The sequence below is a fragment of the Dromaius novaehollandiae genome, chromosome 1 (genome assembly GCF_036370855.1).
Source record: "Dromaius novaehollandiae isolate bDroNov1 chromosome 1, bDroNov1.hap1, whole genome shotgun sequence".
Taxonomy (NCBI): Eukaryota; Metazoa; Chordata; class Aves; order Casuariiformes; family Dromaiidae; genus Dromaius; species Dromaius novaehollandiae.
Genome location: NC_088098.1, coordinates 194,183,603 through 194,208,082, shown reverse-complemented (window position 1 = coordinate 194,208,082; position 24,480 = coordinate 194,183,603). Strand labels below are relative to the sequence as shown.

At 40.9% G+C, this 24,480-nt stretch overlaps 1 protein-coding gene across 1 annotated transcript in view; it reads left to right on the top strand.

The window, feature by feature from the left end:
- The first annotated feature begins 153 nt into the window (after positions 1–153).
- The window catches only part of KL (klotho), a 54,647-nt gene continuing 30,320 nt past the window's right edge, over positions 154–24,480 (top strand). The window contains exon 1 of the mRNA XM_026108805.2: positions 154–974. Coding sequence (XP_025964590.2) covers positions 174–974 — 801 coding nt within the window. The 5' untranslated portion in view covers positions 154–173. The remainder of the gene's footprint in view (positions 975–24,480) is intronic.

The window sequence follows — 24,480 nt, the reverse complement described above, 5'->3', positions numbered from 1 at the left end:
GGCTGCGCTGCGCGGCGCTGCCCCGTGCCGGGCGGGGAGGATGGCGACGGCAGCTCCGAGGTAATCATTAATAGCCGTGCCCCCCGGCGGGGGGAGGGCGGAGGTGAGGATAAAAGGGCGCTGGGGGGGCTGAGCGCAGGGAGCCGCCGCCGCGGAGCCCCGCCGCCGCCGGCATGGCCCCCGCCGCCGGCACGACCCCCGCCGCGCTGCCGCCGCCGCCGCCGCCGCCGCTGCTGCTGCTGCTGCTGCTGCTGCTGCTCGCGGGGCGGCCGCTGCTCGCGGGGCCGGGGCAGGGCGCGGGCACCTGGGCGCGCTTCGCCCGCCTGCCCTACCCGGAGGACCAGCTCTTCCTGCACGACACCTTCCCCGAGGGCTTCCTCTGGGGCGCCGGCAGCGCCGCGTACCAGACCGAGGGCGGCTGGCGGCAGGGCGGCAAGGGCGCCTCCGTCTGGGACACCTTCGCCCACCGCCCGGCCGCGCCGCCGGGGCCCCGGCCGCCCCCAGCCCCGCAGCCCGCCGGCGGCGACGTGGCCAGCGACAGCTACAACAACGTGTTCCGCGACGCCGAGGGGCTGCGGCGCCTGGGGGTCTCCCACTACCGCTTCTCGCTGGCCTGGGCCCGCCTGCTGCCCAACGGCACGGCGCCCCTCAACCCCGCCGGGCTGGCCTACTACGGCCGGCTGCTGGGCCGCCTGCGGGAGCTGGGCGTGGAGCCCGTGGTCACCCTCTACCACTGGGACCTGCCGCAGCGCCTGCAGGATGCCTACGGCGGCTGGGCCAGCCCCGCGCTGCCCGCGCTCTTCCGCGACTACGCCGAGCTCTGCTTCCGCCACTTCGGCGGGCAGGTGCGCTACTGGCTCACCATGGACAACCCCTACGTGGTGGCCTGGCACGGCTACGGCACGGGGCGGCTGCCGCCGGGCGTGCGGGGCGGCCCGCGGCTGGGCTACCGGGCGGCGCACCACCTGCTGCAGGTAAAGTGGCGGCGCGCGGGGCCAGGGGCTCCCCTGCCGTTTGGGGCCTTCTCCTCCTGCCCGCGAGGGCGCCCGGCTGCCCCCGGGGCGGCGGCGAGGGCGGCACCCTCGGGTGGTGCCAGCTGCGGGCAGCTGCCCGCGGTCCACACCATCACCTCGAGGCTGAGCCTTAGTCGACCACTAAAGTAAAAAAAAGAAACGAATTAATACGAAGCGATCGTCAGGATTAAACATCCATTCTGCCCCCCTGCGGAGCGGGTAACCTTTTAAATGGGTTAAAGATGGCCAGGCTCATAAATTGGAGGCACGAACTTTGTATTTGCAGTTCACTCAACCTAATGAAAACACGCCGAGTTAAAACGCTCTGTGTGTGCTGCAGAAGTGCTCAAGTCTGGCCTCCCGACATTGGCGAGGGCGATTCTGGACGTGTGATTTTAGACCTGCAGCTGTGCCAGGTCCGGCATCCGCTTCAAGTTGCTGTGGAAATATTAAACACAGCTGTAAAAAGAATTCATGTGTTTGATACAAAAGTCTGATCGAATTAATGGAGATGGTAGGGGTGGCAGAAACGTCCTACCAAAAGTATCTCTCAACAGAATAGGGTTTTTTTGGATAAAGTGAACATTTTGGGGGGAAAGCAACCCTCTGTTCCCCAGCTAGGCTAGTAAGTGTCGTAACTACTTTGCTATAGGTAATTTTTTCTGTAGTATATTTTTATTAAGTTTAATTTTAAGTTTGCTGGAAGCACTTACAGCTTGTCAGACGTAAGCAAAAGTGTGTGCAAATCTTTTCACTGACGGAGTAAAAGATTCAGTGTATCTAACTGGAATGGTATTAGTTACGGCTCTTACGACATAATGTATTTTACCTTAATACACATTCCCAAACTCTGCTAGTGTTCGTTTGCTCTACATACACTTCCCGGCAAGAGTATCGTTCTGCTGAGCATCATGTATGAAATGAGAAAGCTGATAAAACATCCAACTCACGGCTTACTTAGTCAACTTCTTTGCCTCTTTTATGCATTAACTTTGCATCATCTAGCGTTAAAAATGTTTCAAGACAAAATACAGAGGTGTACATAGGTATACGCATGGATATAATTTGCATGGGGGTATAATTTCAGATGGCACTTAAATTCCTGGTGCTGAAACCCTTGAACTCTTAAGTAGCTCTTAGGATGTACTTGACCGAGTTTGGTGCCGTGGTTGTACAGTTTGCTGAACTGAGTCTGCTTGTGAGTGAAGTTACTCCTACATTTAAGTGTTTGCAGTATTAGCACCAAATTTTGCAGCAAGGCTTTAGTACCCACCTATAAATGATTGTTAAACTTTTCATACAATCACTAAACAGTTGGTTACAAATTATTTACTGTACTTGCATAGTTATTCTGAAATCAGTGGAGGGGAAGGGCTGTAGGCTCGGTGCCATTGGTGACAAAATTTTGAGAACTGAAGTTTTATTTCTCTGACTTGCTATAGATCATATGCAAAAGAAAAGATCATATGCAAAAGAAATCATTAAAGCTGCTAATTTGAGCACTTGAACTGTCAAAATAAAGATTATCTTGCGATTCTTACTTCAGCTCCGAGGGTCATAGGCATGCCGCCGTGGACTTTTAATGTTGTCTGTCACTTTATTTTCTTTCTAAAGCCTTCTAAAGCCTTTGCTATGCAAAATGGGCAATTGATGAGTACCAATTCAGTATTCTGTGTGGTTCTCCCCTCCACCTGGCTGTTCAGTTTGTGGCTTCAGATCTGAATAAAGGGCTCTGAAAACAGACAACTAAATGTAATGATTATTTTCTCCATGAATTTTCCACAATGCTGTTTATCTCAAGTATTTGTATCTCACGTCACCATAGTATCTGAGCCCCTCATAATCTCAAGCATATGCTTGTTCTCACAAAAGTCCTATGAAGAAGGGAGGTGCTTTCCTTACGATTTCATAAATGAGAAACCACAGCACAGACTTTTGTAAGGCATGTAGGAAGTATAAGCAATTAGATCAGGAAAGTCTACTGTAAATATTTTAGTGACATAACCTCTGTATTAGTCTTCTCCTAGTGACTATCATTCATGTTTTTTCACAAATAGTGATCATTTCTTTTTACACAACTCTGTAAGGTGGGAGGTATCATTTTTTCCACATTTGACAAATGAGGAACTGAAACACAGATGCAGCTAAGGTCAGAAGTATCCACTATTTGTTAGTGCTCTCTTCCCAGCATCTGTTTTTTTAGGATATCGGGCAGTTACACATTCAGCTCTTCTGCCAGTCGGATCCCAGAATCTCAGATCATCCGCATAGAAAAAAGGGATGTGCAGTTCATGCAGAGAGGCTCCCATTCATGAATCCTTAGGTAGGAGTCTTCAGTAGATGCAGAGATCTGGCCTGACTCTTCAGGGCAGAAAAGTTAATGGCTTTAATGCTGAGGTCCTTCTTTTCTTTCTTACATCCCCATAATTACACCTTTCAACTTTTGCAAGCAATGAAGTAGGAAGCTTCAGAATACGGCTTACCTGAATACACAGCTTGGTATCCATGAAGTGTATGTGATCATGTAATGAAAGGCCAAGTTGTACCCGCATGTGTTAAAGGGAGTGAATTACATTTCCATGTGCAGATTTAATCTTCCTCTCCCTAATTCTTGAGTGATTGACTTTACAGCTTGAATAATGTTTTTCAGTGGAGGTGGGGAGGAATTGCATATCATTTTGTAAGTGACTTTGGTCAGTCGTTCTCAGGAGCGCATGCAGCCTTGATTTGGATCAGAAGGCTGTGCAGTTGTGGGTCTACTACTTCATCACATAGCTTGGAAGATGTGCACAGCACTAGGCAGTGCTGTTGGGGGCTGCTGTCCTCAGAGCCCTTCCCGGAAAGATGTGATTGACCTCTGCTTACAAAAAACTTTTCAGCCACCCGAGCTTTTGCTGCTTATGTCTTCCATTACCATTCCCAGGCTTCTTGCTGATCCTGTTTCCTTCTCTGGGGCCTTCTTGTCTCTTTTTCCTAGTGAAATTGAGCCTGAAGAACATGTTTGTTCTTTAAAAGATAAAACATGTTCTCATGAATGTTTGGATCTCAACAGATTAGATGACTGACTCTTAATGTGTTTTTTCACGGTTTTGTCCATATTTACAATATGCAAACACTTTTGATCATCTTCTTTCTGCCTTTATTCAAACAAAGGCCCTCATGAGGAGAAAGATTAATTGCTAGTGAGCACTGATTTCAAGTGTTTTATTTTACTAGACATTAATTACATTAAAGGATTAAATCATTTCCTTTAAATTTTTTAAAATTCACCAGATATAAATGTGGATTTTGGGCTCTGTCTTTCTGAGTGAGTTATTTATTATCTGAAAAAGTAATCAAATAAGAATTGATTCAGTTCCGGCTGTTCAGTTCAGGGCTGGTGGAAACAGGGCAAGGAAGTTTGATCTGCTTAATGACATTCAAATTTGGCTTGAATGGATTTCATCCTATTGAATTGGATTTTTTAATTACCTTGATTTTTTTCTGAAGTTTTTCTGTGATTTTAACAGTTTGTTCCAATTTCTTAGCAGTATTCCAGAACGGGTAAATTTCAATAAAAAGATAGCTAAAAATATTCTGATAATATTTTCAAAATCTAGTGTATGGAGTCCCACTTTGATTTTGGAGAGGCAGAATAAAACATTATGGGAAAACTTTTTGGAAGGAATCACACATACTTATAGATGTAATTATGCTCATTAGTTTTCAATGCTTGTTCATACATGTTTAAATGGATTTACGCTTAAGCCTCCCTGTCCTTTAATTGCAAAATAGGTTTGGGGACTGGACTTGCAAAATACTGCATGTTGCTCAACTTCATCTGCTACAAGTAGCAACGTCAGCACTACAGAGCTTCAGCTGCTTGAGCCGTGCTGGTAGAGCCTCTGTTGTAGTCGCAGATTTTTTGCTGCTGGTGACATTTACTTTGTCTTTGAGGACAAAAGGACAGGTGACAGAAACTTTTTTTTTTTTAGAGCTGAGTCCATAGAGGAAGTTGAGTGGTGCCAGCTAAGGGCTGTAAGCTTTCCAGCCACCCCTCATTAATTTGTGCTAATAGTCAGCTAATAGTCTCAAGCCGGTCAGTGTCACCTGCTGAAAATGTTAAGTATTATGCTGTCAAAGTTACATGCTACCTCTGCACATATAGGGTGTTCTTTGGAAAGAGAAAAAAGACGTCTTTTAAATAAAACTTCCACTTGTCAGGGAATTCCACGACTGAGTCATATATGAATGGGTAGCGTAAGGCACAGTTTTTATAATGAACAAATAGTAATAATAATAATATAAAAGCGTATGTAAGAAAAAACATTTTATGGATGCATCTTTGGTTGTTTATTGGAGTGGTGCTGATTGACATTAGCCAAAAACTTCACCCTTTTATAATATCTCCACTGACACTTGTTGCTTTTGACATCTCTAAGCCCTTCAAACTTCATAGGAACTATGTGTTTATTCACAAAATAAGTCGAATAGATCAAGTACAGTTCATAACAGTTGGCATCTTCTCAAGTCAACAGCCAGAAAATGTATTGCCAGCAATCTGTCATGTATATGATGCATCTCTTTCTTCAGCTAGGAACTGAGAGGGGTGATTGTACCATGTTCTGCTTTTTTGCAAATGCATTTTTTCATTGCTGGTTCACAGTATATTGTCCGAGTTGAACATACTTGGATTTACTCAATATAAACAGCATTTGCAGAAACAGAAGAACACTTTGTTTCCTGAAGAAGTGAGTGGAACTGCTGCCTAGAAACCAGTCACATAGCAACAGAATACTGATTTCCTTTCTCTTTCCAAAACAAAAGGTAAGTACTCTTTTGCTGACCTTCAGTGCTAAACCTAATAAAGTGTCAATAATTGCGGCATAGGAGAATAGTCTTTTGTCGGTGCGTATTGTTTCTTTTAGCATTGAGACAGCCTTGAAACTTAAATTCAGTGCAAATGGAATGATTTTGGATTTCTTGAGAGTAATATAACTCATAATAGTTGTAATAATACATAAAGATTAACGAAATAATTCTAAGTCATAGCATTTTGATTTTTTTTTCCTATGCTTTCTTAAACATAATTCACAGAAAAACCAAGAAATTGGTTCTGTTTCTGGTTTTGAATATCGATCATCTTTTCTGCTTGGACAGTATATATTTGCAAAGAATCTGTTACAGTAATGATTTTGTTAATCACCAGTCAATTGAATCAAATACCTTTCAAATGTCAGAGGTGACAAGTAAGTAGAGTCAAGCCATAGACCAAATGCAAGTAAGATGCTACAATTTCCTATGCCAGTTGCTAAGGATGGTTACAGTATATTCACAAATTGTATTAACAGCTATGACTTGACATGGCTTTCTGACGTTTTAATCATGAAAAGAGAAAATAAATGTAATTGCATTTTAAAGTGTGATAAATAGAGGAGTTTGGACTTTGACATTCTTTTTATTAAAATTAGCTCTAAAGATAGAATATGTGACTTTTCTCTTGCTATTTCTACTTGAATGCATACACACTTGCAGAAGGAATGTTATTTTCAAATATTCAGCCATAACAAAAAGCAATTTGTTATCTTTAAAGAGTACCTTATCCTTTAATTATAGAAACATCAGGACTACTTGTGGAATAAGGTTTTATCATGGAAAAGTATGAGTGGACCTCCCTCAAGTGCAGAGGTTCTGTAGTTTGGAAAGTTTTGCGGAGATTATAGGAAATTTTATTAAAAGCTAGCTGGCCGTGCCTGGGAAGGCTACACGGGTGAGTGAAGTGGGATGGAAGCGGAATGTGTGCGCTCTGTGTGGAGGAGCACCAGGCTGAGCCTGTGGGTGTGCAGATCCCACCTCAACTCTTTTGCCACCCTGGGGTAGGTAAGGCAGAGGGAGGTCTCCTGACCAGTCTGGTAAGCGTGCTCAAACCACATAATAACAAAAGCACCGCGTCCGGTATGAAGCATTTCAGCTTTATTTTTTTTCCTTTTTCTCAGAAATGGTGATGTCTGCCTTTTACAGATAGTGAGGAGACTCAGTTGCTCACCCAGGAAGTGGGGTACCTGAGGGGATTTCCTTCCTTGGCCTAAAGGGAGTCAAAGCCGTGTCTTCAGCCTAGGGAGCAACCTGTCTTCAGTTAGGAGCTATTAGGAGCTGGGACATAGGGCGCTCTGCTGTGAGCGAATGGAGATGTCTCATGTTGAGCTTGAGTCAGTCATCTCCTCTGCACATAATAACTACAGCTCAGGACTCTTACTGTGTTTCGTATCGGCCAGCTTCAGAGAGAGAAGCAGTCGCTGTTCATTATGAGGATTTTAGTGTTGCTGTCCGAATTTTATGTAGTTGTGGTTTTTATAGCTGTACATCTCTATTTAATTCTATTGGCATCCCCAAATCTGTGTTTTCAAAGCTTATTTTAAGTGTCACGTGCCAAAATTTTAGTTTTTGCAATAGTAGTATCAAAGCTGAAGGTGCCTAAGTGACATTCCTGGTTCCTATCCAAGGTAATCTAGTATGCTTCCTTTTTGGATAGTGCTATGGATCGTACTGTGTTTTTCATTAAAGATCAAAGTTCTTATTTAACAAGTTGGACAGGGCTCTGCTCAGCACTAGAAAGATAATGACTGCTGATTAATAGCAGTTTGGTATAGATAAGAGCATTTAGATAGGCACCAAAAAATTCACATCTTATAAAGTTTCACTGAGTACACAAGTGTAAAGCTGTCTGCTCCTTGATACCCTTTTCAGTATCCCGCTAATAAGATCTGATAAAGTGTGAAACCCTGTTATTCCTCTCCAGCCTCTTTCATCAGGCAGAGGAGATCCAGTAATTGTTACAGTTTTGGGGGAGCTGAACTGAAGTCTGTGGAAGGACTCCTGTTACCATGCGTGCCTTTGTATAACAAACTTTTCATGTTTCCATTTCATCTTGCTTCTATGGAACATTTCCAGCACTTAAGGTAGTGGATGGGCACAGTTCCTATCCATACTTGAGAATATCGTTAGGACAGTGTATATATATAAATACATTATATATATATAAATGCAAATATATATAAAGCCTAGCTTCATTTTTTTGCAGAGTTAAATGTGTATTTTAATTTGAGATAGAGTTGGCTGTCTTGTAGCTCCTACCTTTCCCTTTTGAGTGAAGGCAGAGAGCTTTTGCAAACTTTTCCTGTGACCAGTCAAGTAGAAGAAGCTTCCATTTAGTTACCTTAATCAGATGAAAGTGCAGAAAGCCTGTCTTTTCTGTAGAAACAGACTTGTTCTGAGAGGCATAAATGCTGTCTGGGGTAAGAGAAAGTTCCTTCACTCATCACATGCTGAGGATCTGACCTTCTAGAAGGTCACATTCTGATCTCTCTTGCCTTGGTAGAAATTAAATCAGTTTGGGACCCTGACAGTTACTCGTGCAATTACCTTAGCTTTATTCCTCACATTAATAAGCTCTTCCTCTGAGTAAAAGCATCTCCTTCCTACCAGTCTACTCTGAGGAACAAAAGATTCTTTTTCTTTTAGTATTTCCTCAACTAGTTGGAAATATGGGCAAACAGTGACTGCGTCTGTATAGCTGGTAGTGCTGCGGGGAAGCAGTGACTAGTTAGGAACAGTGAACAGAGCGGTGGGGGGTGAACAGAGGGGAGTGAGGGTGTGGGGATTTGGGGATATTGCATTTTTATTATTTTCAGTGACTAAAATACGTATCCTTCTTACTTTGAGGGGAGCAGGAAAGGGCAAATACACATCTGCATGTGGTTGCTCTGTAGTTTGTTTAGCTCTAGTTCATGGAGTCTGTGATTTGTTTACAGTTTCTATTTGGCAGAATCTGTTTGAGAGCTGTTTGTTAATCCTTGCAAGTGAGCGTGTGATTTGTGCATTTGGTTGTTGCTGGTGAACACAAACTGCTGAGCTTACCTGAAGGTGCAAGGCTGATCTAGGCAAAATTTTAGAAGAGCCAAGACGCCAGCAATTGAAGGAGCCTGTTTGCAGGCAGTTGTAAGTAGGGAAATGCTTACAGGAGATTTTTTTCCTTTCTTTCCATGATGGTAAAAATAAACAAGAGAAAACAATCCTGAAGAAATAGGGGAGGTGACCTCCACATACAAAGATGACAGGTAGTAGAAATTGCAGGATGCATGTTATCTGTTGTTAAATACTAAATAAAAACTACTCATGCCTGCCAAAGCCATAGAAGAGTGTCTTAGGTCACTGTGATTGCTGGTTTTAGATTAGATCTGAGGATATGATGCAGCAGAAGAGGAAGGTTGTGGAAACATCTCAGGGTATTTAGGGAATTACTGAAATCAAGATCAGGCAGATCCCTGGAGGAGAAGGTAAACCATGGAATATGACTCTGAATAAAACATGGAAGAGACTGTCTACTGGCAGAGAAGAAGAATTGAGGAGCTGAATTACTGTATTTGAGAGAGAAAGTGGCCAGCAGAAACAGAAGACGGGATATCAAGAAGGAAGAGTAACTAAGCACGAGAGGAAAAAGGGATATTAGCCATAGCAAGGGACTGGAGCCTTCAGTGAAATGGGATGAGTAGCAAACAAATGATACCATGAAAGAGAAAGAATGGATTCACAGCAGTGCTCTCTGTAAATATTCTTGGTTGTAAATATCAGTGAGAAGAAAATTGTGAGTTAAGGGTCAGTATGCACACAGAAACAAAGGACTAGAAATTCAATGTCAATAAAATTAAATTGGACAGTAGAAGACATCTGTGGCTATTGGAAGAATGAGTTTCTGGAATGGCCTTTTGGTAGTAATAGTGGGAACAAAAATCCTATTTTAAGTCAGAGCTAGATCAGTCTGAGATGAAGTTGGTGACAATGGAGGTGACAGAACTTGGTAACCTGTGTTCTTCCTCTTTGCTTGCAAATTCATAGTAGAATGATATATGTCAGGGTTTAAACTCTGGAAATGTAATTCAATGGAAAAATTGAAAAACAGTATGTATTAAGAGTAAACAGCTTGTTTAGGATATTGGTGATAGCAGTTTACTTCTGGCTTTCTGTAACAGCATCAACACTGCACAAAGCTCATTTAAAAAATGGCCTGTTATATTAATTTGTGGCATATCTCCCTGAGGCTTAGGCAAGGAGGACCTTCTGGATGCGCACTGGAGTAAGAAAGACAAAGTGATTTAAGAATCCCTGGATTTGGTCGCACTGAAGCATATTTATGTTACTTCATTTTTGGGTATGTTTAGTCTGGGAGGAAAATAGTAGTTCTGTGTTACAAAGAACTGCAAAAGTTTTAAGTTTGGTTTTGTTCTCATTCTGAACAAAAGTATATTCTAAATTCTGCAGGTACTGAAAACTTTGCAGGTATTATTTACAGCAGCTGTTGCAGGAACTAAGGCGCTGGGACCGAGGATGGCTCCAGTGCCGCCTCTCATTCAGGGCTGTGCAGCTTCTGCGTGTCTGGAGCATGGGGGCTTCTGCACGTCTCAGGACGCAGCCAGCCCGGGAGCCTGGCAGGCTTGGGAGTGCTGGGCGGCAGCCTGTGCCAAGTGGTGTTCAGCAGAAGGATGAGCTGACAGGGAACCAATGGCAGATTTCCAATGGACTGTCATTTTGGCCTGCACACTATAACTTTGATACTTGCTCTTTGAGGTTGTAATAACTGTTGAGCTTTGACCTTTGTGTAAGTCAGGTTAGCACACCTCAAAAATAACTGAATGGTTTAAAATTGGCCAGGAGAGATTATACTATGGAAATGCCTTGTTATTTTCTGAGTCCAAAAGTCAACCCAGAGATCTTTTTGCAGGTTAATCAGTGTCATGCCCTTAGTAAAAACTAGAAAACATTGGCATTGCTAGGATTATTTCTTGATGTACAAGTGTAGAAGCTGTTTGCTTTACAGTTGGGCAGATAGCGATGTCTGTTTGTTTTGATCCTGCTTCTAGGAAAGACAGCCAATAGTCCAAGGGGGAGACGGACTTTCAGATCCAAGAACAAAGTTTACTCAATTTGTTTATTTAACTTTCAGTGTTTTAAAAAATAAAGTCATTTTCACTGCAGGCATGTAGCTGTTGAGCTGGTTATTGATTAAGTCTTCTGATTATGTTTCCTTAACTCAAATATGGCAAATTATGCAGTATTTATTTTCTTTTGAGAAAGTACATTGGAAATACATTGCATTGTCAGGTTGAGTGGTTTTTTTTTTTAGAACTAGTACAATTTTACTTAAAAGTCAGTTCAATAACTGTGACCTCAAGTTTAAACTGAAAGTTCTCTTGGCTCCTTACTGTTCAATGATGATGATGTACTTATTGTAATACACTTACTTACTCTTCACTTTTTTCTTGTGCTGTAGTACAATGCTGACTTAGGTACAAGCTCTATTTGGAAAGAGAGTTTTCAAGTCACTAATTTGAAAGAAAAGCCACTACAACAGAATTGCCAGTTATTTATTCCATAAGGAAATTGGAAGCCAGGCCAGAAAGAGGAAAATGTGGGCATGGTAGTAACAAAACCAGGGGGTGAGAGGAAAGACGAGTATTGTTAGAAAAATGGACAGTGCATGAAAAGTCAGGGAAATAAGGCCAGGAGTCCACCTTGGCTTACCATGTTCCAGTGGTCCTCCTCTTGCCTCCATGGCTCTGGGAAAGGGAAGGAGCACTGAGCAACCTGAAAAGGAAGGAGTGATGTTGCATTAAGGCTGGGATTTTCAAAGGAGCTTAAGGTAACTGAGGAACTTAAGGTACTGAGGTAACTTAAGGAACTGAGTTTTCCTTAAACTTTTTTCGAGAATCCTGTCACTTTCAAGCAGTTAAATAAATTAGCAGGGTGAACAGATGTATTCCTCATCACTTGAAAAAAATGTATATTCCCATATTCATGTAACATCTCTGCCATGGGAGGAAGGTGTCAGATCTTGGAAATGCAGTGAAGGAGCAGCTGAATTCAGTTCATTGTGCTACTTCCTTGGCCATGAACATGCCTTATGTTTTGAATGAGAAAGTAATGTTGGTGTATACCAAGCAGGGCGAGGAACAGGGCTGCTGGAATGTGATTCAGCTGAAGTTTTGCTTCCTTAATAATAATAATATGCTTGGTAGAATCTAAAATCCTTCCTGTTCTTCTTCATAGTCAGCCCTGACTACTGCCCCCCCAGCATGCCGGCTAGCCTTTTCTCAGATTGCTAATAACTTCCTGTCTTCCTGAAGTAATATAACGTAATTAGAGCAAGTTAGATCTAAAACCTTTGGCACTGGAATTTGCTGATTCATTGAAATTAAGGTATTTCCGATAGACACTTCAGTTTCACAGAAAAAGTTCAGAACTAAGGGACATAAAAATCAGTTATTTTTTTTTGATTTTGCCATGGCAAATCTTAGCTTCCCATTTTGACATGATGTTGAAAAATTTCATTTCGATACAGTGTGTCAGTCACTCATTTCACACACTGGTGCCTGTATTTTTTCATTGGATGGGTGCACATTGCTTCAAACTGGGTCAGTTTACCCTTGTGAAATTGCTCTATAACCTGCTGCAATATGACTGACTTCTCGAAGCTGTAGATTGATGCCTTTTATTCTTTGATGAAAGAAATAAAATGGTCTTAGAGCTGTTGGGACAGAATTCTTGCAGCACAGTGGTTACGCTGTGTCTCATTTTTGTAGCTGTACTGCTTTTACCATTTTGATATGAAAGAGTAATTACTCGTATCTTGCTCCTCTTCCCTATTTTTGGCAAAAAGGAAAAGTCGTACTTGAAGAAGGCAGTTACTTAAAAGGCGGCGGGGGGGGGGGATAAAATTCTAATAAAGGCAGCAACAAATTGGCACAGTCATTTTCAGAGTCTGGATATTAGAACTAGCAAACTGTAGCACAGAGCGGCTCAGAAACAGCATTTTTCCATGGCACAGCTTAGCGTGATGAAATAGAGACCACTTCAAAATTGGTTGGTGTTGAAATGGTTATAGAAACAACATTTTAAAGCCAAGCCGTAAAAGGAGAGGAACCCGAAACTGCACAAATGAGATTCCACTTTACCCAGGTTGTACTTTTCTGGAGAAGAATGTTTCCTGGGTACAAAACTGGTAAGTTGGAACAGCAGGTTTATAGAAAGCAGAGAGGCTAGGCATAGGTATAGAGGAGATACTGATGCTGGCTTGTGGGATCTGGTTTTGGGGATTTTAGATTTGTGACTAAGAAGGTTTTAGATTTGTGACCTAGCTTATGCTGTCAAGGAGCAGTGATGTTTCTTGTTGGGCCTCTTTTGTTTTCCTCTTTTTGTAGCAGGGAGCATGGCCAGTTTCCCAGGCTCATTAGGGCATTTTACCTAAATGATTTCCCTCCTGTTGCAAAGGGTTTAGGATTCTCATGATATCCTTGTTCTTTCCTGTTCTGTTCCTGTGACCTGTTGTGCCATTTGGAGCGTTTGGGTGTTTGTTTGTTTTAAAGGTCTCAGGGTTTGTTTTTTTGGCTCGCAATGGTATGAACGTAGGAAAGAGGGGTCATATAGCAGATACTGTTGTGTACTGTTTGGGGATAAAAGCTTGCTACGCAATTACAGGCAATTGAACTTCATGGTTCATATATCTCCTTTTCCATTTTTTCCTGAGGGACCGTCCATATAGTGGGAGGGCTACTGGAGGAATATTTTTAAGAGTGAAGTGAGTATGGAAAAGTGAACTGTAAAGAAAGATAGGAATTCGAAAGAGTCAAATATACATTGGAGCAGCATGTGCCCAATGTGGGAAAGGACTTACAGGGTTTGGAAACAGGCCTGTGAGACACAAGCATTTCATATTCAAAGGGTGTAGTTGACCTAAGATCACGTAGAAATGTGTGACTGAGGTATTTAAGCATTAGGAGAAAAGGTACTACAGAAAAGTATACATAGACAAAGGAGTCAGTTATCAAATCCTTAGAGTAATTTCCAAAATGAACAGTGAACTATTAATCAGAGGACCAGGCTTCCTGTGACACTAACATTGATCAGGCATAAAACAGAAACCACAGCAATGACAATGGACCAAAAAGCTGCCAGGCAGACTCCCTGGGGAAGCAGATGAAAACTACAGAAGAGAACTAGGATGGCTGTTTTTCATGCTGTTACCAAGGATAAACTGAATCTGTCCACTCATTATTCAGACAGTATAGAGTTTGCACACTTCCCACTGTCCTGATACACCAAGCATGTAAATTAACTCAATTTTTTATTTGTTATTACATCACTGGTAGTGTAACAAAGAAGTCTCAAATTTTTGAATGGCTTAGGCAAGTGGCTGAAGTCCTATGGGAGTTTTACACAAGAAATTCAGAGCAAGTTGTACTGCAGGAGATGATCTTCTTCACTTGGAGTGAGACTGTCTCCAGTATTGCTCTTTTCTGTGATGCAAAGACTTTTCCCGTTAGAATATTCTTAATGGTTTTCTTGTGCTGCATCAGCAAAACAGAACATTTTGTTTTGGCATGAGACACAAATAATGAAGCATTTTCACTTGTTTTATTTTGCATGGCATTTGGAAAAATGAGGATTTTGTACATCCTGAAATGGTATTGCCACTCCTTACCTAAATGGCAACCCTTACTCTTCTTGCATTTGATCTCATGTTGGATTCCCCCCATCACGGTAAAGTTGCCTGCTTGTGCTCCTTACCCTATCTTATTTGAGAGGCATCACTCTTTTTCTCAATCCTCTTCCCCAAGAAAGCTTCATTATCCTCAGCATTGCCCATTTTTATGTCTTCTCATTCCTAGCACTGAAGATTATCTTCCCTTCAGTATTTCTTTGGTGCTTTTGCTTAGTCTCCAGAAGTAGCCAGAGGCCCATCCGTATTTGGCAAGATTGCAGGATCCTCTCAGATATTTCTCAGAATAATCCCTTCTTCCTAAAATGCCTTCTACTTTTTGGCTGAACACGTACACAGTCTTGGTTAGAGAAAGCTGGATGTTCTTGTATTTAAGACAGCTAGCTTAGATGAGAGCTTGGATTTGTGAATCTGCTAAGAGCAGACAGAAAGCTATTTCTGTATCTCCAAAATGGGTGCTATTTTTAAAGATGAATTTCCTTGTGGTAGCAGCTTGGTTGCAGCATAAGAGTGCTAGAGAAGGAAGAAACATTAAATCAGAGAGCTGGGTCTCACGTTCTAAGAGGCTTTTTTCATGTTCCATTTCTTTTCTATGGCAGCAATCGTGTGAAAGTACACATGGAAAGAATAACCTTGATTTCAAGCAGAGGAGTCTCAGCAGTAGTGTAAGTTCCCTGGATGTGATATCCTATTTGAGCTCCATCTCAATGTTTTCTCCTCATCTCCTCCTTCGGTTTCCCTTTAGCCACATTTCTTTACTTGACCTTTGTGTTTCTCACTGCAACAAATACACTGAATGGTGTAGCCTTCGTTTTGTGGAGTACTGGGAGGAGGAGGATAGGATAAATTAATATTAAACTTTGTAGTTTAAATAAGAAATATGTTTAAACAAGATCACAAATAAAATTAGGTAAATATTTTCAGTACATGACAAGAAGCGCATTTGGCTTAATGGCCATGAGAAGTTTCAGTTGTGTGCTATGATGGTGCTGAATACAATTCGTAAAGTCAAGTGAGGAACTCCTGTCCTACATATGTTCATGGGAACAATCAGTGAATTCAAAATTTAGCAGTCCATATTAACATAAGGAGACAGTCTGTTATGGCCAGTTAGATGGAGGAACTCCTTGTTAAAGGAGGGGGCTCAACCTCCAGATTAGCTAAAGTGAAAAACAGGATTGTTAATAAAGATAATGATTTTAAAATAATTATTCATTTGGAAAAAAAAAGGAATATTAAAGCTCATCTTTTCCAGTTTAACCTAATCCCACTATCAATATGATGCCTGGAGGATGGAATACCCTACATTTACCTGAGGGGCTTTCACATTTTTCAGTCAAGCATGTTACTCTGGATCTTCTCCAGCTGATAAGAGATGGGTTGGACAGCTTGACCTATTGCAGTGGATCTTGCATTCTGTTCTTACTCTTCTACAAGTGTAAAAAATGCTACTTTCTTAGCATTATGTTTCTGGTAAGATTAATTACTGACGCCATCACTATTACGAAAAACAATAGTGAATTATATAGCTGTGCACAGCTTCAGGAAGCACCCGTCCAAAGCCTCAGTTTTGTGTCTCAAAATCTTTAAAGGCTACAGCAAGTCCAGAAGACAGTTTGGCAGTATATGTCATTCTGGAGTGTTTTTAGTGAAGAGATTGCAGTTCTGTGCTAGTGAAATGACACTGCTGATGTAAAAGCTGAAAAAGAATGTAGATTATTGGAACTGTAGCATGACATTGTGGTTTGCATATGGATATCTTTTCTAGCTGAAAAATTGGCTTCATTTTGCTGACCGTGGGATGAATGGGTTGACTGGAGAACAGTCTGTGAAATACACAAGTGATTTTTTTATCAGCTTATCTCTTCCAGATCCAGCTCTGGGTGGAGGAGAGCATGCAGGGAAGAGCAGTATGCCTAATCAAGGGTGGACACAGCCATTTTTTGTTTCACTGTTAGCTGGCCACCAGCTCTCAAACTCCGCTTTAGGGTGCTAATAGGAAGGTAAGGTGAGGATTAGATGTGCACAGCCCCCACATTCATCTTTGTATTTCGTATGAAAGTAAGTCATTGGCATTGGGTACAGCTGGGATAATCTTCAGCCTGAAAGGATTATCAGTAGCAAATTATATTTATCCAGCTGCTAGAAAACCAGTTTTAAACAGGCTGGAATTCATATCCACCCTGAATTTTAGCTGTCAGCAACAGTGGGGGTTTTGATAGTTTTAGTGAGACTGTAGCTTGGAAAGTAGCTCCTGCCCCACAATTTAACAGCATCATAGTGCTGTCTTCCAGGCAGTGCTTGCATCAGCTCTGACACAGTTTGGCATCTGCTTGACCTTTCAATAGTTGGCTTTTCAATAACCATTATAAAATGTGATTTAGTGTAAAGATATTTTCCTTAAAATGGTGTGACAGCATTCCCAGGGATCCCAGAGGGATGTACAACTAGGACTCATTCTGCAGTTCTGAGCCAGCTGTCCACTGGGCTGACCGGGGTGTAATTGTGTGTACTTTGGCTCTGCACCACAACTAGCGAGTGAAGATGCTGCCTAAGCTGTGCTTGGCTGCCTACAAACCTTTGTCATTGAGCAGTGTAATTTGAAGTGATGGACCAAGAGCTTAAGAGTCATACAACAGGGCTGTATCAGGGCTGATGATGGCTGTGTGAAGGAATGCATGTGTGTGCTTTGCTGTGTAGACCCTTCATCCCACTTGCTTGCAGACTGTGGAATTGGCAGAGGTAAGAGCAATCGCACTTGAAGGAACTTTAGACACTTTCAGCAGATACATCTGCATTCAAGTCACTCGTCCCGGGGTCCTTTTGCAGGTAATGGAGAGAAGTAAGTATGGTGTAACTCATCCTCAGATAAAAAACCAAAAAGATTAATGGTCCTGTTGGAGTGCCCATTTCTGTCTGTGGGCTATAGAGGGAACCTGCAGTGATAAAACTAGAGTTTTTGTAGACTTTTCCACTTAATCAAATGAGTCCTACTTCCGAGGTCTGCAAAAATCTTCCGCAATAGCTGTTTTGGCTGCCAAGGAAATACAAGCTGCTTCCATTGTGCTGGGGAGATGACAGAGGAGGGGAGTGCAGGAGGGCTAGTTCAGTAATTGGCTTAAAATAGTTTTTGTTCCTGTGACTATTCAAATAGTTGACTCTTACATATGATCTGGATCGTATGCGGATTTTGTCTGAGCCGCGCGTATTTGAGGCATGCTTTGTCTCCTACGGATCTGGGTGGAATCCTGTATCTCTTGCTCACCTCCTGGTTTTCCTGAGCACTGAGCAAAACCTTCTGACATGGGCAAGCAGGTGATGCATCGCTGGAGTTCCCTGCTCCAGGGTGCAAGGGTGGTCTGCAGCACCTGCCTGGTCCTATAAAGCTGAAACAGGCAAATAGCCATGGTTTGCCATGCAAGATCTCATGGACACTGAGTAGCCCTGTCCTGTGGTTCTTCACTCCCTTTTGCCAGTCAGCTGCCACTGATCCAGGGTGACTGCTGAAGTGTGCTAAAAGTATTTCAGGCCTCTTCCAGAAATGAAAGGAGTGTATTCCTTGGAAAATGTAGTTAAAAATATCAAAAAGGAAGAAAACTTTTAGGTTGGTACAGTCTTTTTGCCCCTAGCTGGAAAAATTGTGCAGATGTAAACCACATGCTAGTTGTCACAATCTCTCTCTGTGTGGAAACAAAATACGTCTCTTTACATTAAAGCCCCATTATTTTCTCTAGGGAGATCATGGAAGTTCATTTCAATTTAGGTATACTTGTTGTATTTAATAGGTATTTACTGACTATTATAAGAAGAAAATAGAAAATATGCATTGTCTTAAAAAATAAAACAAACTGAAAGTTGTTCTTCAATCACATAAGAAAAAGTAGAATAAGAGAAGACTTACAGCAGTCAGGCTGAAGAAGATGGGATAAAAAAAAAATCAACTTCCAAAATGAATTCATGTTTTTTGTCTGATATTTCAACAAGGGTGTTCAGTCTGCACACTGCGATTCAGAGACAGAAAGGTTAATGAGTTTGGTGAGTATATGAAAGGAAATAACTGCAGGTGAAAAACAGTGTGAACTTATGATATCAAAGTCAGCCCAGATTCATTGGATGACTTTCTGTGATAAGGTAACTGATTATCTAGAAAAATAAAACTAAATAAAAGTGATCAACCTGCACTGCAGTAGGACACTTGAAAAGGTGACACATGGGGAATGACTATTTAAGCTCAAGAGAATGGGAATTATTAGCAGTAGCTAATTTAGCTAAGAACTTTTAAAATGTTTTCACTGCCATGCTTTGGCACAGAGTAGGATTGCACCAATTACAGCATGAGCTAAGCTTTAGGAAACACTGTCAGTGCAAAGTATCATCAGGATAATAAACAGATAAATTGAGAGGCTAATAATGTTTTTTTTGCTAGAAGTTGAGAACTTGCTGATCTCAGCATGACTGTGAGATGCCAATATAATGCGGCTGTGACAAAGCCACATTTGTTTCTAGTCTGTATCAGGTGATATTTCCAGCAGAGATGAGAAATTATCTTACTAGAACGGGACTTATTTATGTGAGCAAAAACACTTGAAAAAGATGCTTGCTTCTACAACTGAATCTATGATAGAAACACATGGAGGAAAAAAACTGTCTAAGCCAAAGGACAGTTTTGTTATACAAACCAAGCTGTTTAGACTGAACATGAATAAATTTAACCTGAAAATTAGAAAAATAAATTGTTAATCATTTGTGAAGTATGATCCTGTAATAGTCTTCCAGAGGAGACAGTATGAACAAAATACCTAGCTAATGTTAAAATGAATCTGGATCAATTTATGAACAGGAGGTATCATATATAAGCCTGTGACAACAGGGGTTTGAACCTGATGCCCTTGAGGTTCTTCTTAATCTTATAAACCTGTTTTCATAATGCCTGGCATGTAGTAGACACAAGATCCTAAAAATGGTAATGACTTTCAGTACAGTATTTTTCGTATTCCTATGAAAATTCTCCAAAGTCAGAATTCTTCATTCACATTTAGATGACTCATCAAATTCTTGTGGCATAGTCTATGTTTTAGCAAAGCATTTTAATGTCTTGCCCAGAATGTTTTATGCCTTTCTGTGAAATCCTTCATTGTATCCACAGTGAAAATGTAGCAGCTGATTAATCATCATCCTGCAGGAACTTACAGAGATTCATAATTAGCAGGACTAACTCCTGGTCTGCAGTAAATAAGGCTTGAGGAAGGTCTCTGCTTTTATTCACAATTTTTTTAGGTCAGCACAGAGTCTTCCCTGAAGATTATGGAGGCAGCACTCTTAGGGTAAGCAAAAAACTTCCCCTCCCCTAAATGTGTATTAAGTATATTTAATTAAAGTTGCTGAACTATATACTTTAAATTGGAAAGGACCAGACTTAAAGGATGTGATTCACCTCACTTTACTTTCAACGTTTACATTGCAAACATTTACATCTGAACTAGTTACCTTATGTTCCCATTATGTTCAGTGGAGACACTTTTAAGGCATGACTCTTCTGACTGTTTCCAGACATCTACATGGAGTAAGAGAAATTGCACCTAGAATTTCCTGTTTCTCTCCAGGGAGTATAAAAGAAACCTGGAGTGAACAATTCAGAACCACCTTCAGATTCAGCTCCCACTCTCCCACCAAAGCAAATGTCCATGTGGAGATTGACATGTGTTTCATTTCACTGGTTATAGTCTGATTCCTTCAATGAAGACAAACAAAACAAAACAGGCAGGGGCTTGTGCCATTTGCCATTCTTACTTTTCTTGGTAATGGACCATATCGTAGTAGTTCTTTCTTTTGGGAACCTCTTGGGATTCAATAATCCTCTGTCCTTTTAGCTGTACCTGGATTAAGATAGCAAAGACTCTGAGATGAATTTATACCATAGGCTCAGCAAAGAGTGGGATTCTGCCATATGCTGTGCCATATATACGGTATAAGTCAGTGTGCTTTTCTCCTTCTAGTCTACCTTCCAAGTCTGGTGTTGCTGCTAGTCCACATTGCAAGACAAATGCCACGGTTGAACGCACTGAAGAAAATCATACAAGCTGTCCTCCATAGCTGATAATTTTCCTTTTAATACTGAGATACAGATTTTGAATTCTGAAAAATTTTTATAAAGCATAACTTTATAATTTACACTTTTAATTGTAGATACTTGATATAGTTATTTTCTGTAAAATCCTGTTACTTTTGGAAAAGTGCTTAACACCAAGCAGTATTTTTGGTTTTGAGTGTTTAATAGCTCTTAACACATTTTCTTCAGTGAGACTCTGTAATCTAGAAGCTCTAAAAGAAAATGCTGGGCATCAGGAAAGGTATTGAGAACCAGAGAGAGGACAGAATGTTCATAATAAAGTATCAGTGTACCCACATTTTAAGTACAGTGTGCAACACTGGAGTCTGCATTTCAAGAAGGACATAATGGAGTTAGATAATGGCAATTTAAATGATTAATGGAATGAACAACTGTCTTATCAGTAGACACTTCAGTCTGGAGAGGAGAAAGCTGAGGGGAATACACTTGAGGCCTACAAAATGATGAAAGTCCTGGATAAGGTGAATGCAGAACTGTTATTCATTACATCCTACAATACAGGACCAAGGAGACACTCATTGAAACTAGTAGTTTTACTAGTAGAAACTAGTTTAAAATAGAAAAAAAGAAAAAAAAGAGTCCATGAACTTCTGGAATTTATTGCTGTAGGAGGTCAGGGAAGCAGATTTTACCCTCAGGTTTGAAAAGGGGTTAGACAAGTTCATGAACAGTGGGTCCATAAGCAGATACTAAAGGAAATAGGCAGAGATGTACCCTCTCACATCCCCAGGAGAACAGCATGGGTGCCAGGCAAGTAGGATCTCGGAAGGCGACTGGGCTCATGTGCTCTCTTGAAATAGCATGTCCTGCTGCTGCTATCAGAGATGCTGCTAAGCTAGCCAGTCTCTTGGTCTGACCCAGGAGAGCATTCCTTCTGTCCTTATATTCTGGGTGCCCAGTGGCTCATTTGGTGATAAACATCTAACACATTTTAAATATTTGGTTATAAATCATATCCTAATATTCTTCAATTATTTTAAATTTCAAACTATGTACATGAAATCCCTACTTTTTCTTCTATATTTCTTCTCAATATCTTTGCTTTCTTGCATCTCACTAGTATGAGAAAAGCCTTTTAAACACATTCCCTGTTTTGGTTGCTATAGATGGAACCTTACTTTTTTCCAAATGCTCATTTCTGCAGAGATTTTTTTTTTCTTCCCAATAAGACAATAAGGAAATGTGTATGTGTGTCTCTTCAAGAATATCTTAGCTCTTCTGTAAGAGCTAAGTTCACATATGGAGGAGTTTTTGATGAAAAGTAGGAGTATGCATTTAGATTTTAGGTGGCTGGTGTACTAGACTGGAAATATTTTTCCTTTTTTTAATCAAAATTCGGGTCATGCAAGGAACAAGAACCTCTTCCACTTCCATCCTTTCTTCCACTCAGCAAAATGCCTGGCTCTTCAAGCCCTTCAGACCCTGATTCAGACCATCCATTTGTTTTTCATTGGCATTTGGGCAATTAATTAGTTATTGATCTGCCAATTGCTCTGCTTCCTTCAGTATATTTGCTGCAACCAAGATTTCATGTCAGCTGTGCAATCTGTGAATTTTTTTAATATCTGAAGCATCATCCTGATTTAATGTACCGTCTCCTAAATCCATTTTTTTCCAATAACCTTTGCAGTGCATGCTTGTTGAGAGTTATGTTGGCATAACTGTAGCTAGTGAAAACATTTTTCTCTAGGAAAAAATTGCTGGACAGCTCTTTATCATATATCTGAAATCTCTCAAAATGAAAGGCTATTTTCCTATTTGATATTCTTAAAAAATAGATTATTTTTCATGCTTCTGTAGTGTTAGGCTGCTTAAACATGCATCTACAATAGCATTACCGTTCAAATCAGGAGTATGTTTGGTAAAGGGTTGTCTCCCTTTGCTATACTATGGTTTGTATCCTGAAGTGGTTTCGAGTACACAAACTGTATTATTTTTGGATGAGACTAACCTGCAAAATGCTCTGCAGGAGCACACCTAGGGTACTTCAGCTGCTAATAGGCTTCTAGTCTATGGGGTAGTGTAGATATTGGTCCTCAGCACCAAGTATTTTGCTCTACAGATCTGCTTTTATTGGTCTGCTCCATTTGTTCAAGTACACATCGGCACTATGGCTGGAATTAACCAGCTGCATATTAAAATCGTATTAGGCACAAGGATACACTTAATCTCCTTTTCCATCTAAGAAGCCCAGAATCTATGTAAAACTTCCACCTGCTTACTCAAGCTTGTACAGATCTAAAATCCAAAGACAATATTAAAAAAAACCTGAGTCATCAAATGGAGTTATCACTGGTTTGTAAATAGGGAGAGAAGTAGCACAGCTGAGGCTCTGTTGCTGCTCTCCAGTATTTAAGCCTGAGATGTCTCTGGTGAGTCTGTTGTCTCTGGAGTGGGGCTGTGACAACTCCTGAGCTAGTTTACAACCCCCCTGAGGTTCAGAGAGTCCTTTGATGAATGTCTTCATGGAAATATATTGAAAGATTTTGCTATCCCTGTATAGCTTTTTGGTCGATTAGTTTGAAGTAAGGCATCCCTCCAAACTCTTTCCTTTGAATTGTCATACTTTTAAATAGGCAATATTTTAATGATAGACATGTGTCTCACTATAAGGTGTGGATCTGGTCATCATGACCTCCTCACAGTTGCTAATGTACCTACTTTCATGGTGACTGTGAAGCAGAGCAGCGTTACTTTATTGCATATATGTAGCTGGACATAGGAGGAAGAAATGCTGCTACCACTGTTGCATGGGAAATACGTGAACTAGCATTTCTGTTGTTCTGGTATGTTTTAACCTAAGGACTAGGCTTCTTCCCAGAAAAAGTTTTCTTTAAATTATTCAAGGCATTATTTTGCTTTGTTATTGGGTATTTACATATCGCAGTATACCGGTAGAGTTTCCAAAGACATGATTGTGCAGAAACAAATGTCATTGTTATTTACATAAGAGGCCCACTGGTGTAACTGAGTGTACGATTTGACCTTCGGTGCCCAGCCACATGGTTTAAAAGCTGTGTCTAAATCTGTGAATTAACTGCTTATTTAAGGTTTTAATTTCTCCTTATGCTTCTACATCTGTATTTGAAATGGCTAGAAGAACATGTATCAGAAAAGTTTTCAGCCATATCTGGCATCAATGGGAAGAATAAAATGTGGATATACTGGCAGTTCACTCCTTAGATTCATAGTCCAGTGATGACTCTCATTCATATGTACAAATCTCTTGATATGACTGGCTTTTTATGGGATAATGTTTTGTTTCTGAGCAATCTGAAGTTTAATATTACGCTTTGATATAGTACGCAAAAGATAAGTTCTGTCAATTTCCCCGTGTGCCAGTTCCTTCAACTCAGTACTTTTTAAAAAACATCATTCTGCAAGAGTTAACCAAAGTGAAAATAACATTTTGTAAGTTTCTTATGTAAGGAATGCCCAATATCGAAATTGCTGTCTCTTCTTTGGGAGAGGACTATTTTCTCTCCAAGAGACCTGTGTAGAGACCTAGCAAAGACCCGGTCAAGGAAATGTGAAACGTGCTAATCTGCTTTGTTAAAAACACATGTGACTGGCATCCAGAAGGGCTGATTACACTGTCAGAGTCAGGTCTAAACCTGAATGTGGTCAGTACCTTTAAAGTTTGTCCCAGTGATAGAATATTTACGAATAACTCAGTTAATAGAATGTCAGTTCTGGTCAGAGACTGTGTAGTAGTGTGGTGGTAAGAGCACAGAAACAAAAGCAAGGATTGCTGAAAGAAGAGTAGTTGTTTAACTTTTGCAACTGTATATATCATATATGTAATA